General features: G+C 36.5%; 1 protein-coding gene across 1 annotated transcript in view; it reads right to left on the reverse strand.

Moving 5' to 3' along the window:
* Positions 1-15,618, reverse strand: part of fat4 (FAT atypical cadherin 4) — a 163,276-nt gene that overhangs the window by 51,209 nt on the left and 96,449 nt on the right. The window contains exons 2-4 of the mRNA XM_004911117.4: positions 11,545-11,676; positions 5,818-6,079; positions 3,225-3,575 (exon numbers count right to left, since the gene is read on the reverse strand). Of these exons, the coding sequence (XP_004911174.2) occupies positions 3,225-3,575; positions 5,818-6,079; positions 11,545-11,676 (745 nt within the window). The remainder of the gene's footprint in view (positions 1-3,224; positions 3,576-5,817; positions 6,080-11,544; positions 11,677-15,618) is intronic.

A 15,618-nucleotide genomic window follows, 5' to 3' on the forward strand; every position in this document is an offset into this window, starting at 1 on the left:
CACAAGCCATTTTGTGCAGCATCAAGCCTGCATAGATTTTCCATGTTACTCACTTTATACAGATAGCTGCTAATGGTTGATAATTTGCTTTGTATACAGAGGGCTATTTCGCATAAACTAGAAATATTTTCACCCATGTATATTGTACACAGAAGCACTATAGCCTCTTATTGATTGGTTGATATGCCTATAGCTGCCAAAGCACGTTTCCTAGACCTTTAATCTCCTTTCTTCATATAACAGGATTCAGGAAGCCAAAGGATAATGGTAATTAACTAACTTATTAAATTACAGTCAAGATTTTGACTGTATGGGAATATGTAGGTTCTTATTCTATCTCTCTGCTGTCCTGTCCTCTGTTCTTCTTGGGAGTTTGTTAAATAACTTCTGTTTACTCTGCCTGTAAATTAGACCAATCGTTCTGTGGTCTGTTTCAATGCATTTTATTGTCATATTTAACATTTTTATACTGAAAGTTGATCACATTTTTTAACTTTACGATCCACCATCTTCCAAGCTTAAACCTCTAAAAATGAGTCAGATATCTTCAAATAAGATTTTCAACCCTAGTCAGAGAGATAGCATACATTTATGATTGACGCAAGATGAATCCAGACTCCAGCTTAATAGGACAGAAGTTGAAAGAAGCATAATGGATTGATTTAAGCATCCCCAAACCATAATGTAGCTGTATTGTTACAGCCTGATCACAGTTAGCAGTGTGTATCCATCACTGAACCTTAGAATGTCACAGTGCTTTTTAAATATGCAATTAAAGTTGGGAAAAAGTCTAAAGTGAAATAGTTGTCTTGTAATACATTCGCAGTCTTACAATACATTTGAATGTGCTGACCGTGCTGACAGTATGTGATAAAAAAAAGAATTGACTGTGAGAATACAGGAACGTTACCTGCCACCAGGTGATGCTAGTGTATTTTAGTGTGTGCACAATGCTTTCTTCACAGCAACTATCTGTCTGTCTTTCTATCATTGTCTTAAATGAATCTATATACAGAATTATCTGGACACTGCAACTTTGTAATTGGCTTTGAAACCTGGAATATTTTATTATTCAAACCAGAATTTGAGAAATATATACATATTCTAAGTAATAGTATAGACACAATGATAATCTATACTTTCTGATCAAAGGAACTATACATTGCAAGAAATATTTGATTTAATTACAACTGATGCGTGCTGCTTCTGGTGGAAATCGACAATAAGGAATTTTTAGATTGTAAGCTCTTTTGGGTAGGGGTTGGGTTTAACATCAGCACCAAGCTTTAAACTTTAGTATGTGTGCAAATGCCCTTTGATAAGGTATACAGGCATGGGATCTATAATCCAGAATGCTGGGGAGCTGGGGTTTTCAGGATAAGGGGCATTCCTGTGATTTGGATCACCATACCTGAAGCCTACTAAAAATCATGTAAACAGTAAAGAAACGCATTAGGATTGTTTTGCCTCCAATAAGGATAAATTGTAGCTTAATTGGGATAAAGTACAAGATACTGTTTTATTATTACAGAAATAGAAATGATTTTTAAAAACTAGAATTATTTGATTAAAATGGAGTCTATGGAAGATGGCCTTCACGTAATTCAGAGCTTTCTGGATAACAGGTTTCCCGGATAATGGACCCGAACCTATATATGTACTGAATTATGCTGTTTTTTTGACAATTTGACATATCCCTTAAGCTCTTCAGTAGCAGGGATGGGCATTGTGTATCTTTGCTGCTGATTTAAAACTATAAGCCTTCAGTTGGGAAATGTAACTCAACAAGAACACCCGGAGTGACCCTAGAGAGCACATACATTTGTGTCTGTACATGCATGTGCGTGTGTATATTATATATGTTTGAACAATATCTGCAAAGTGCTGCATATTAAGATAGCCCGATGTAAATAAAGGATAATAAAGTGCCACGAGTCGGATTCTGTATTTTATCTTCTCTTAAATTAAAAAACAAAATATTTACCAAAAGATAAATATTGGACATAAATGTATTTTGGGAAACTACATAATCAAAGGTGAATATTTCAGACAGATGTTATATGAGTTGCTCACTGTATCTGTTAAAGCAAATATTTAACGTTATCCCCTGAAACAATTTACAGAGATGCTAAATAATGGCAGTCATTGTATAGAATATGGATGATGCTTATCTAGTGCGTAAACAATTTACTTAAGCCATCATCTGACAACTACAAGTTGTGACATAAGCAAAAGATGCAAATATATATGTATCACTCTGCCTCTCTTTAAAAGGTCTCATCTAGAAAAACAGTTCTAAAGGGATAATATATTTTATTACATTTTTTTTTTCCTTCCCTTTATATGTTAAATAGACAGAGTAGCTTGAGGGCCTTGCTTGCATGCACTAACTAAAAACAGAATGTTCCTTCTGTCATATTAATCATCTTGGATGATGCATTCTCTGTAGCAAACAATGAAGTAGTGCTATTAAAAAATCCATGACCAATACATGAAGAACGAATGTTCTGAGTGTAAACCTCAAATATACGTTTTTAATTGGTAAATAAACACATGGGAAAACTGCTATGGGCTTCATTTTTTTCTTGATATTTTTTCTTTGACATCCCAAATTCTGTGTTCCGTCTTGGAAGGCATACCTAGTCCCCACCATCTTCTTACCAACTACAGGACAGGAACCTCCTTCCTACTGTGTCTCATACCATATGGCACTTAACCTCTGTGTATTTATACTTATTTATTGTATTTATTATATAATACTTGTCCTCCCTATGTGTAATCTTGTATTTTGTATTACTGTACAGCACTGCATATCCCTGTACAGCTTTATACATAAAGTTATACATATATACATACAGACATACATACATACCAACAGGTAAATGTCTCAGAGCTGACAATGACCTAATTCACATGTATGGCCCAAGGTGGGGTAACTGTTCATAGTTTGGGTAGTTTAAATAACCATGGGAAAGTTTAGAATGTACCCCTAGCCTTCTAGTTATGTCAAAACCATAAAGCATCACATGCCATAAAGAAATGATGACATACTACAGTTTCCAAGAACCATGCAAGAAGTCACTCAAACTTTTTATTAAAGTAAATCCCTTTGTCTAACACCCCTCTCCCTTGGTCTTTCATCATGTTTCAAGACGATGACAGCATCCCTTTATATAGAAATCTTTGATTTATTTGTTTTATGGAAGAAATTAAACGATACATACCATCATCGGCATCTGTGACATTAAATGTGAGAATTGTTGAGCCTGGAGGCAGATTTTCCATTACCGAAGCACTGTAGGAATTTCGGCTGAAAACTGGGGGATTGTCGTTTACATCCAGGATGTTGAAATAAACCCTTACACATGAGTCTTGGCCACCTCCATCTTGTGCACAAACTGTGAGAACGTAATACTGCTGCAATTCGTAATCTAAAGCACGCGTTACATTGAACACACCAGTAACTGGGTTCAGAAAGAATATTCCATCGTCATCATCATCGCTAACAGCGTACGTGATTTCTCCATTGACACCAGAATCATCATCAGTTGCTAATATTGCAGCAACTATGGAACCTGCAGCACCAGAAAAAAAAGCCATGAACAAAATATAAATTATTGCAGCTATAAAATACATAGGGGCTGATTTACTAACCCACGAATCCAAATTCGAATTGGAAAAATTCCGTTTGGAAAACGAACATTTTGCGACTTTTTCGTTTTTTTGCGATTTTTTCGTCGCCGTTACGACTTTTCGTAAATTTCGCAACTTTTTCGTAACCATTATGACTTGCGCGAATTTTCTCCACTTTTTCGTAGCCATTACGATTTGCTCGTATCTTGTTGCGACTTTTTAGTATTGAGCGCTCGCAAACTGCGGGCAAAACTTTCAGACTTAGCATGATTTTGGAAGCCTCCCATAGGACTCAATGGCACTCTGCAGCTCCAACCTGGTCCAAGAAAACTGAAGCTTGAATGAATCGGAGTGAACGCTACGAAAGAGTCGCGACAATTCGCGCAAGTCGTAACGCTATGAAAAAGTCGCGACATTTTGCGAAACAGTCATAATGGCTACGAAAAAGTCGCGACAATTTACGAAAAAATCGCAAAATACCGATCATTACGAAAAAAATGCATTCAGACGCCTTCGGACCGTTCGTGGATTAGTAAATCAGCCCCTTAGTCTCTACTCTACTCATTGATACATATACCAACATGAAGTGATACATCTAGGCATGATAAATAAACATGATACCAAATATTGAAGGTTATATTTTGGGTTTTTATTGAACCCCACACAGAAATTATGAAATGGAGTCCCTTCCCTTTCTCCCTAAACTATTTTTCTTATTAAAACCTTTCAGGACGTAATTGAAGACACTGTGGATGTGTGTCCTTTACTATTTGTCAGCCTTCCCAAGGCCTTTGTATTTGTGTATTTATCTCTCTCTAGGTGAAATTTACATAAGAATATGACATCAGGGCTTATGCACCTCTATGGTCCACGTATGATACAGCAGCAACAGTTAGTGAATGTGAAAACTTCCATTTTGCTCACCTGTGTGTTCCTGATATAAAAGGATCAAGGGTTCCCCCAAGAACTTGTTACTTTTGCTTTGTATCCGAAAAGCCATACTGAAATTACATTCTTTCCTGGCTACTAGGGGGAAGATATAGCTACAGATATGGCTTGAAATGTTCCCAAGCATTCAAATGCCATTAATCATAGAAAACCAGAAATACTACCATACCACAAGCTTAAAAAATAAAAACAAAATTCATATCTTGATAAAACACATCACACACTACATGTGTGTTCCTTTTCCACTACCTGGTGACTACAAACTCTTACATGTGCTTACTAAGCCCTACTAGTATCTAGGTTAGAAATAAATGGCAATTGTTTCCCTCTTACAAAAAATCTGCAATCTGCTTTACCTAGACATGCAATAGTAAATAAATGTATAAAATCCATTTTCTGGCTCCAAGATATCACTTGGCATATGTGGGGCCCAGTAGACCAGGATGCACAGGAGTCTATTATGTATGGACTTGAAAGAAATAAGCATGGAATCTCCACAGCAACATCCTTTCAAAATTTTGGGCCATATAGTAAATACTAGCATGTATAAAACCCAGTTGAAAACTCAGTAGAAGATAGTTAAAAGGCACCATACTGTGCACATGAGAGAAATCATGCGGTTTTAATACCTGAATACACCAGTTTCCTTTATATTATATACATTCATCACAGAAAATCTTTAATATAAAATAAATGAACAACAAATGTTTTCTTCTTATGATTAACATTCAATTTGATTATAACACAGTTTCAGCAAGTCTTTCTCCCTCACCCAAAAAAGATTCCATACATGTGTCCAGGTTAAAATTAAAAAATGACAGATGTATTTAATAAAAAAGTACTGGTTTGAGAAACAAATACTTTCAGAGGAAAACCCAACACTGACATATAAATCGACCATATTTTCTGTTTAGAATTTCAGTATGGGGTGACAGAGCTGTACCAACCAATGAATATATTTAGAACACAAATTTGAACAGTTCCAACTCCTGTTGGATGTCAGTGACCCAGAAGAATCCTATGTACAGTATGTACAAAATGTTATACTGTGTACTGTTATACTGTTATACTGTGTACCATTTTCCAGGGCAAGCTTTAACATGGTGTTCATAAAATAGATTCAGTAATTTAAAGACAACTCAAAAAATGTCACTGCTTGATAACATTTACAGATATTTGGCAAGATAAAGATATTCCCAAATAGGCATTGAATGTAAAATCAGAAAACTGCTTTACCTGGTATTGTATCTTCTGCCACATCAAATGAGTACACTGCCCTTGAAAACTTGGGTATATGGTCATTCACATCACTAATAGTGATATTGATTCTCATGTCGGAGGACTGAAGCCCATCATCAGCTCGAACAAGTAGGGAATATTTAGAACGGCGTTCTCTGTCTAGGCGTTTTGTGGCAATCAGGTCTCCTGATTCAGGGTCGATGCGGAAGCTATCATCAGCACCACTTATGATGGTGTAGGTCACCAGAGCATTAGGGCCCTAAAAGAAAATCAGTTGTGGAGTTATATACATTTATTCCATCTCCTTTAACCTTTTAATCAGCTCCATCTATATTAACCCACACCATTTATTACCCCTCCATCATAATTTTGTTTAAATTTGCAATACCAAGACAAAAGCCATTGAAATCTGGTCAACTTTTATACTGAGATTGGTGCTTTATGGGATATATTTATTAAGGGATATTTGTTTATTTGCTGGTACTTATATATAGAGATTATACATTATTTACATCAGTATTTGCCCCAGTGGAGCTCACAATCTTTGGTCCCTGTCACACTCACTATGGTCAGTTTAATCAGGAGCCAGATAAACTGCCTCTATGTTTTTGAAGGGTGGGAGGAAACTAGTGTATCTGGAGGAAACCCATGGACACTCAGAGAAAACATACAAACGCCTTGCAGATAGTGCCCAAGCTGGAATCAAACTCTAAGACACTGTACTGTCCCTATATGTCCCCACAAACCCATTTAAAGAGAGAACAGCAGTAGTATTACAAGTGTGTAATTCCCCCAATTAAATCAGAAGAACAAGCAATATTTACACTTAGGGGGAGATTTATTAAGACACAAATGCTTGGAGCGTTCATTCGAACACTCCGAGCATATTTCCGCCGTTTTTTTCGCGCTTGCGTGACTTTTTTTGTACACCTGCACAACTTATTCGTACGCTTGCGCAACTTTTTTCGTACGTCTGCACGACTTTTTCGTACACTTGCGTGACTTTTTCATATGCTGGCGCAAAAAATTCAGAAAGGTTTTGCTGCTGTTTACAATCGTTCGGTATGAAAATGTCATGACTTGCGGATCGCCAAAATGAAATTATCGTGACTAATACGATTTTTTCGTAAGCATTTTCGTGATATTTGCGATCTTCAGAAATTATTGTATCCAATCCGAATTTTTCCCATTCGGGATTCGAACTCGTGTTTTAATGAATCGGCCCCTTAAGCTAGTATTTTTTAAATAAACAATATTTTTACCATCCAGTTTACCTAATTTGTATATAATTACGTGGCAAACCATTAAGCAAGGGCTTTACTTTCTTCTTATAGCTAGAACACTATATCTCCTATTGTACAGTATAAGGATATGGAGTCCTGTGACCATAATATTTTCAGACAGGTTTCTGCATATTATCCTGAAACTCATTGTCCAGAAATCATCAAAGCAATTTTCCATAGTGTCACACTGCAACAAACAATTCCTTTTTGACACTTTGGTTTAATTCTGTAATAAGACAAAAGGACTCATTACTAAAGGAGTTTTCTATCCACGATGGCATGTACCTTCTAGAACAAGGAATGGTCACACCACCTGACAGTCCCCCTTGATAATTATAAGAATACAACTATTTAATACACTGAAGAAAGGAGAACTAATTCAAGACAGAACTACCCCTCTTAACCTGCAAGAGCCTGTGATGCCCAAAGGTTTTGATGTTTCTATACTGTGCGCAGAATATGAGCAATGAATGAATTTGTCCTATTTCACCACAAAATTTGCAAAACTCAAAAAAACAGCGAAACACAGTTTAGTCAATGGCTGTTTTTCACTGTGTTTTTTTTACGCAAAATGCATTGGCTTTTTATTGCATTAATTTGCATTTTTGCAGCACAAAATACATTGTTCAGTAGGTATTTTAATGTGTTTTTTTTTCACGCCAAATGCATTGAATTCAATGGGCATATTTTTGGCTGCATATTTTTGCCAATGGCAAAGCCGACATTTATGTTTGCATTTTACAAATTAGTTGTTAACCTGGTGTTAATTATAAATAAACATTGTACATTTTTTCAACTAATTATTCCCTCATTTATTCACACCATTCTATCGAAGTGGCTAAATTCAGTCATCTCACAAGGGTAATAAAATTTTCACGTAAACCTTGAATCGCTTCTTATGCTGAATAATGCTAAAAAACTGACGGTGCAACAGAGAAAACTAAAATACAAGGAAAAATAAGGTAAAAATGCAGAATCCTATTAAAAGTTTCATAAACTGGAAACCCATGAGGGTTACATTATTTTGTGAACCAAATGTATTTTTTTTCCAGTATATTTGCATTTAGGGCATGGTTGACTTTGACAGCATTAATCTGTCTCACAGAAGTTGTTGTTTATCTACACTTGACAGTTCAAATGTTGTGGGATGCCTAAAAAAATATATAGCTGTATAAAAACTGAAGCAGCTATATCATTTTCTGCATTGCTTTTTACATTGCTCAGGTCCGTATAAAACAGTATATTTCATATGCAGTGGAGCGCTTTTTTATGGGTAGTAAATTTACAAAGGCTTGGATTTGTGGCAAGGCTACAATGGCGAGGGACTGAATTTATAAAAGATATGTGCAATCATATACAAAATTACCAACTGTGTTGTTTCCACACACATTTACTCAACAATTAAATCATTAAAGTGTATTAGTTTGCAATTACTTCTGTCACTGAGTCATTAACAAATAATGTACCCCCTAATGTACCTCCTGGGCAAACTTAGTGCCTTTTATTACATAACCCCCTAAAAGTTTCTTCTGACTTCTCTAACCATATAAAAGCAAGATGCCGAAGGCTTTGGGCTCTGTCTTAAACTGAAATATAATTGTTTTATTGTATGAATGGAGAATTTATGTGTACTACTATGAGAATATGTTAAAAATATTCACCGCTGGGTAGGCCTTGAGTCTGGATTTGAGAACCTTTGAGCCTAAGGTCACATCAAAAGGCTTTCAGCATGAGCACATTCGTTTAACATCTGTGTTCAACTCCCAGGTCTTGGCCGTATATTGAATTGTTATATATTCTGTATAAACATTTTAAGAAAATGTAACCTTTCTCAAGTAACCACATTCTTTGTAGATTTTTTTTCCTTACATCTTTTCATTTTTTTATAAAACAATCCTGCTTCGAAAGCAAAAGTTTCGAACCAACAAAATGTCTCATGAAGCAGGTAAAACTGGGAATAATCAAAACACTAAAGGCCTTGCAATCCACAGTTAAAATAAATATTAGATAGATTTTCATAGCCACAAACTAAATGGAGTTTAAGTAAAGTTCATCACTATTCCCTATTATTCAATTAGCTTCTCTATCCGTTTTAGCACTTAAATTGCTATTTCATGGCCTTGTTGTGTTTAGATGTGATCTCACATCCCCATCTATCACTGTGCTTTTTTTGCATTTTCTACTAGATTACTTTATTTATCTTTGTATAAAAATTGATAGATTGTCTACTTAATTATTGCTACAAGTGATTCTTACTGAAAGATTAGCTGAATGTATAAATACTTGCTTTGGGATGTACAGGTGGCTTGGGATCTAGTTACAGACTGGGAATGAAGTGGGTTGGGTTTATGTAACAATGCTTGGCAGAATAGGACCTAATATTTCTACATGTCCTAAATTACCATTAGCCATTTGACAGTAAATATTTCAAATATATTACTAGTGGTACATTTGCTTTTAGCACAAGTGAACTATACAAAAATATAATAATATTTATGAATTGATCAGAAAAGATCAACCCATAACAATGTTTCATGAATTTGGCTCCCTGAGTTGTACAGTGTATGTATTTGTTAATGGGCCACAAAAATGCCATAAAATTGCTGTGCATAAATATGTGGCAAGTTGGCCAAATGCAAAATAACTGCAGTATACGTGAACTATCCGCTACCTTTTCAGTAAAGTAATACTTCCCAGTACTGTTCCCAAGCTGTGACACCAGGAGATAATGTGACTTATCCAGTATCAGAGAGGGCTGACAGCTGGTACATAGACCATACATAGCAAATACCTATTTCCTTGTGAAACAAATGCATTGCCTTATCTAATTTCTATGGAAATATTTTTCCTTAAATAAAGCCAGAGTCTCTTATATGGAAGCCTTAACTCCCTCTATTATGTGAAGGAAAGACAAGTCACAAAGAATCCATGGCCCCTGATGTGCCAACCTTAGTTATGTTCTAGGAGCCTTAAGGAATTTTTTCCCAGAATCCTGTTATGACATTTGCATACGTATGAGGCGGTCTCCTCAATCCCTTTAGCTTTTTCGTGTATCCCCACTCCTGGCTCTACCTAAGCTGATCAGAAAACCCTCCGCTACACTGATGAGCCCCAAAAAGGCCGAAACCGGTCTGTAGTTGGGAATCTGATCAGCTATTATCCTGGCCTCTGCTTTAAATCCAGTGGGTGAGCTTTAGCCTATAGGATAAACCCATGTAAATGGGACAAAGCCCATGTAAATGGACTTTTCTAGGAGCCTTAAGGAATTTTTTCCCAGAATCCTGTTATGACATTTGCATACGTATGAGGCGGTCTCCTCAATCCCTTTAGCTTGTTTGTGTATCCCCACTCCTGGCTCTACCTAAGCTGATCAGAAAACCCTGCGCTACACTGATGAGCCCCAAAAAGGGCGAAACCGGTCTGTAGTTGGGAATCTGATCAGCTATTATCCTGGCTTCTGCTTTAAACCCAGTGGGTGAGCTTTAGCCTATAGGATAAACCCATGTAAATGGGACAAAGCCCATGTAAATGGACTTTTCTAGGAGCCTTAAGGAACTTTTTCCCAGAATCCTGTTATGACACGTCCTGTGTGTGGAAAGACAAGTCAAAGAAAGCCAGGGTCCCTGATTTGCCAACCTTAGCTAAGGTAAAGAAAGAAAAATCACAAGGAAGTTACTGAAAAGACTGCATGGATGGCATTATTTTAGGCCATTATATAGGTCAACTAATTGCCAACACTTTCAAGAAAGCCAAGTAAGCAGCTGACTAACCAATTATTCTTATATTTCCGAGCATTGGTTTTGTGATTTTATTTGATTCAAGCCTTTCTTGCAGGTCTAACTTTTGGTAAGGGTCCACCCTAGCCTATAGAAAAAAAAACACTGATGTAACAAACATTTTACAATAGTTTCAAGAATTTCTTAGATGGGGGGGGGGGGGGGGGGGGGTTCCAGATAATTTCCTTACCTATCCCCTTAGCTCCTCCATCTAACCCTAACTATTCCTTCAGCTCTTGCCCCACCCCAGACCACCCCAGGGGGCTATGCTCAGGATTTGGGAACCACTGCTTTAGGTCAGTGGCACACAGAGTAAATTCAAACATTTGTTCTCACAGCAATTGGTAGCGCAATTTTACTGCCCCCCCACCAAGTTCACAGTCAGTGACAATTATCTGTCAAGTGACATGTATGAGTATTTCTGTATAAGTGAAGGTCTAGTTACTATATCAAAGGAAAAGGTCAGGGGGGCTCATTATAAAAGCAATAATATTTTGACGAAATGGATTAATTAATGTGCTTCTTTTCATTATAACATTAAAATATGGCCGTTGATAAACTGACAGAACATAGTTTCTATGTACTTCAACATTAAGTCCAACAATGATTTTCACCTGTGTAAAATGAGGCCATCCCTAAGTTATACAAAAGTTAAATATATGTACCTCGTCAGCATCTGTGGCTGTCAGCTGCATTATTTTCGAGCCATCTCCTACGTTTTCTTCCACAGTGAGATCAAGTATATCCGTGGGAAACACTGGTGGGTTATCATTAATATCTTGCAGTGTAATTTCCACCTGGGAAAGGGATAGAAAAATCACATAAATAAATAAATAATATATATCATTGCATATGCCTAGTAACTTAAACCAAAAACAAAACTTTTATTTTGGCAAATATATGAAGATCATTTCTATTATATTAATATTACATGGAAGTCTAACATTTCTTTCTGATGGCACAGTGTTCCCACCTCAATTAACAGAGACCATGAAGTATCCTTTAGACTTGTGGGAGTCTATAAACAATTGATTAATTTGCACCACAGGGACATTCTATATGTCCCCAGAAGCGGAAGGAGACTTGGGTGGTCCCCTGACATCTTTCTACTGACATGACATGTCTAACTAGCCGGGAGTCTCAGTGGATGGATTTAAAACTTGGCCTTCAGAAGATGGAGTTAAATTATGTTCCCCCTTGTTAATGCCACGAAATGCCAGTTTTATTTCAGTCTCCATAGGGTTCTTGGCTTCAGTTGATCATGGTTTGTATATGTTGGCACTATATAAATAAAGGATAATAGTAATAATTTTGTCATCTGCTCCCCTGATTTGTGTTTTAATAAAAACTCAAATTGCATCACTATTTTAAATAATATAGCAAAATAGAAAAAAAAAAGATTACCCATAGCTCATTAGAACACATTAAATAAGGAAAATGAATTCCAAGTCTTTAGAGAACCAGCTTAAAGTGTACAACAGCCCTCGGTAACTGAAACAGCTTATTTTATATCATACACATGGATTTCAGTAGGAGCAAAACTTTAATACATTAAAACCTGGAATCCGCCTCTGGTTTAAAATGCTCTTTGCTTTGGTTTAGTTGGACTTAATCAAGTGTGAGCATAATTCAGATTCACACTCTTGGCAGGATGCTATTTTCCAGGAGCCAGCTGAAAACCTCTATTCAGTCGCTGAATGTAACTGACATACAGATGAGGTAGAATAAAACATTCTTTGATATGTTTACACGTTGGCATCTCTCAGTGATGGAATACAAATTTCCTATTTTATATCAAATCATTGAAGGTTTTTTCTTCACCCTTGTTACTTGAAAGCAGACAATAGTTTTACTTGAGGACCATCCCAGCCCACTCATTTATGCCGATCTAAACAAATATCCCTTTTCACATGTTATGTTTATGTACTTTTCAAATATTAACAAAAGTTTCTGAAAGATACAGGCAGGGGCTATTTGTGACTTGTTTTTAACATGCTTGTTTGTTTTACAGCCTCTCAGAAAGCAGGAAAGGCTAAGCTGCTTGTTTTCTTTACTGTGAGATGGGCTGTAGATGGGCGACTCCTGATAAGCAAAAACTAAACAGCTGCTTTGTGTCTACACACAGAATCATTTAGTTCTATACCACCAGGAGACCTAAATACTCACTACAGCACAGGGACCACCAGGAAGATGACATTGGGCTGTAGTTTCTCTGCATTTAGCAACATTTGACCTGTGACACCCAGAATACTATGAATCAGGTTTTTTTTTTAAATATATTTATGACTTTCATTTTTATTTTCCCCTTTAATTACTATTGATTTATAGCTGCACAAGGTATTGGTAAAACCAAATATTGATGTGAAATAATTACATTTACATAGAAGTAATTATTATAACTATTGATTTTCATATATATACTTTGGGTAGGCATAGTTTTATGCTCCTCACTTTGAAGTACAGGTATAGGACCCATTGTCCAGAATGCTCGGGACCAAGGGTATTCCGGATAAGGGGTCTTTCCGTAATTTGGATCTCCATACCTTAAGTCTACTAAAAAATCAGTAAAACATTAATTAAACCCAATAGGATTGTTTTGCATCCAATAAGGATTATTTATATCTTAGTTGGGATCAATTACAAGGTACTGATTTTTTTCTACATAGAAAAAGGAAATCAGTTTTAAAATTCTGAATTATTTGATTAAAATGGAGTCTATGGGAGACGGGCTTTCCGTAATTCGGAGCTTTCTGGATAATGGGTTTCCGGATAAGGGGTCCGATACCTGTATATATACATCATACCCCTAAAAATTCAAGTGACAAAGAACTTTAAGCAGTTAATGTCCAAATCCTTCTTCTTCACTCTATAAACATGTGTTACAATGGTAAAGCTGGACACAAATATCCAGATCTGTATTTGAATGGTTTAGCCCTGATAACCCAGTTGTGTGAATATGTAGCATCATCAGAAAGTCTGGAACTACAGTGACTGAACTTCAATCTACATGCGTGGACAACGTGGCCAAACTTGGCGTATATTAACTGATCACCGCACAGGCCATGTTTGACCAGTTAAATCCATGTGTATCTTTTGCCTTTACTACCCATTACTGAGGGCATCACTGCTGCAGTAATTAGCAATGATGCCATGCTTGGAATTCTGGTTTGTCGATTTCAAGAAAGCATTGAAAAAGTCTTTAAGGCTTACGTCTATTTAACTACAAAGCTGTGGTCTTCTGCCTCTCCTTATAAAGGTTGTCTATTTCTTTAAAAATGAATGAAATTCTGGCACACAAGGCTTTTGCTTGTGAGGCTTCTTCCAAGATTTACCTTTCTGCATCAATATATGTCACTTACTACTATTTGTGACTTTCATATGTTATTCATAATTTTTGTTGTGATGAGACCACATTCATAAATTTCCAGACTCTCTCCTAGACTCCAAATTTCTAAAGCTCCCTGAAAACACACCTCTAGGGAAGCTGAGCAGACTCACTAATTACCCTGCCATGACTTCCGTACTTCAGTAGGTTATCCCACCATTAATCATTCCCTCTATCTCAGGTTGACATGTTTCTAAACTACCTCATTACACCGAACAGCACCAGTACACTCATTCTGTTAAATTCATCTACTTCACTGCCCACTGCAATGTATTTCTGTGTATTCACTTTGGCCCATGCTCATTACCCGAGCATTTCTAAAGAGTAGCCCTTAATATGTTTAAGCTTATACTATAATGACATTCCAAAATCACTGTTTTATTGTATGCACAGCACCACTACCACACAGTTAATGCAGAACTATTTGCCCTGTATGCTTCTATCTGTTTCTATCAATTAATTATATATGTGGATGAAACCCAGACACCAAGACACATAAATTTGTTTTCCACTAAATCTCCCAGGGACTGCATGATACTACTAGTTAAAGTCTGTGGTTTTCTATGAGCCTAGACAAGACACAGATGCACGCTGTTAGAGTTAATATCATTATCATCATCCCTTGCTGTTAAACAGTACCATGAGGTTAGTTTAAAATAATGGAACTAACCTAAAACATGACAGGTCCAATGTTGTACTTGTTTGGGCAAGCAACAGGGTACATACCAAAATGAATACCAGACAAAATCTAAAATATCATATTCTAAGTAAGCAGAAAGCAAGATACAGTGTATGTCCATTGATTATAACTGAATACCTTACAATCTGTATCAGTGGTAAGTTTTGGAATCTCCTTTCCATCATCTTATTAATTTGGACAGGTCATACTCCACCTCTATACCATAGGCAAACATTATCTGTTCTTTTAAACTTATTGAGTGTGGGATTTAATTACTAATGAGGAGACAAAATTAAAATCTAAAACTGATAACCAATCTGTGATTGAATGCTGCATACAAGCCCTCAACTGTTGTTAATGGTCATTGTTAGATGGTAAGGCGCAAAGAGGCCTTACACGTCATGCCACCCTAGACCTTGGCTGTTATAACATTTCATTTGCAGGCTTCAGAGTTTGCCATTTGCACTTGATGCTGTTTGTTATTGTAAACTGTACGTCTTTATACCTAAATGGTTGGCACTTTGCAAACAAAGGGCAGCATACAAAGGTACAAATGATGGAAGTATGACATGTTCTGCTAACATATCTGAAACTGTTCATTTCTCAGAGCCCTTCTTGGCTTTTCCACTCATGGGGCCCCAGACAGTCTCTTCTTTCCCCTTTTTTTTCTACATT

Source organism: Xenopus tropicalis, chromosome 1 (genome assembly GCF_000004195.4).
Source record: "Xenopus tropicalis strain Nigerian chromosome 1, UCB_Xtro_10.0, whole genome shotgun sequence".
Taxonomy (NCBI): domain Eukaryota; kingdom Metazoa; phylum Chordata; class Amphibia; order Anura; family Pipidae; genus Xenopus; species Xenopus tropicalis.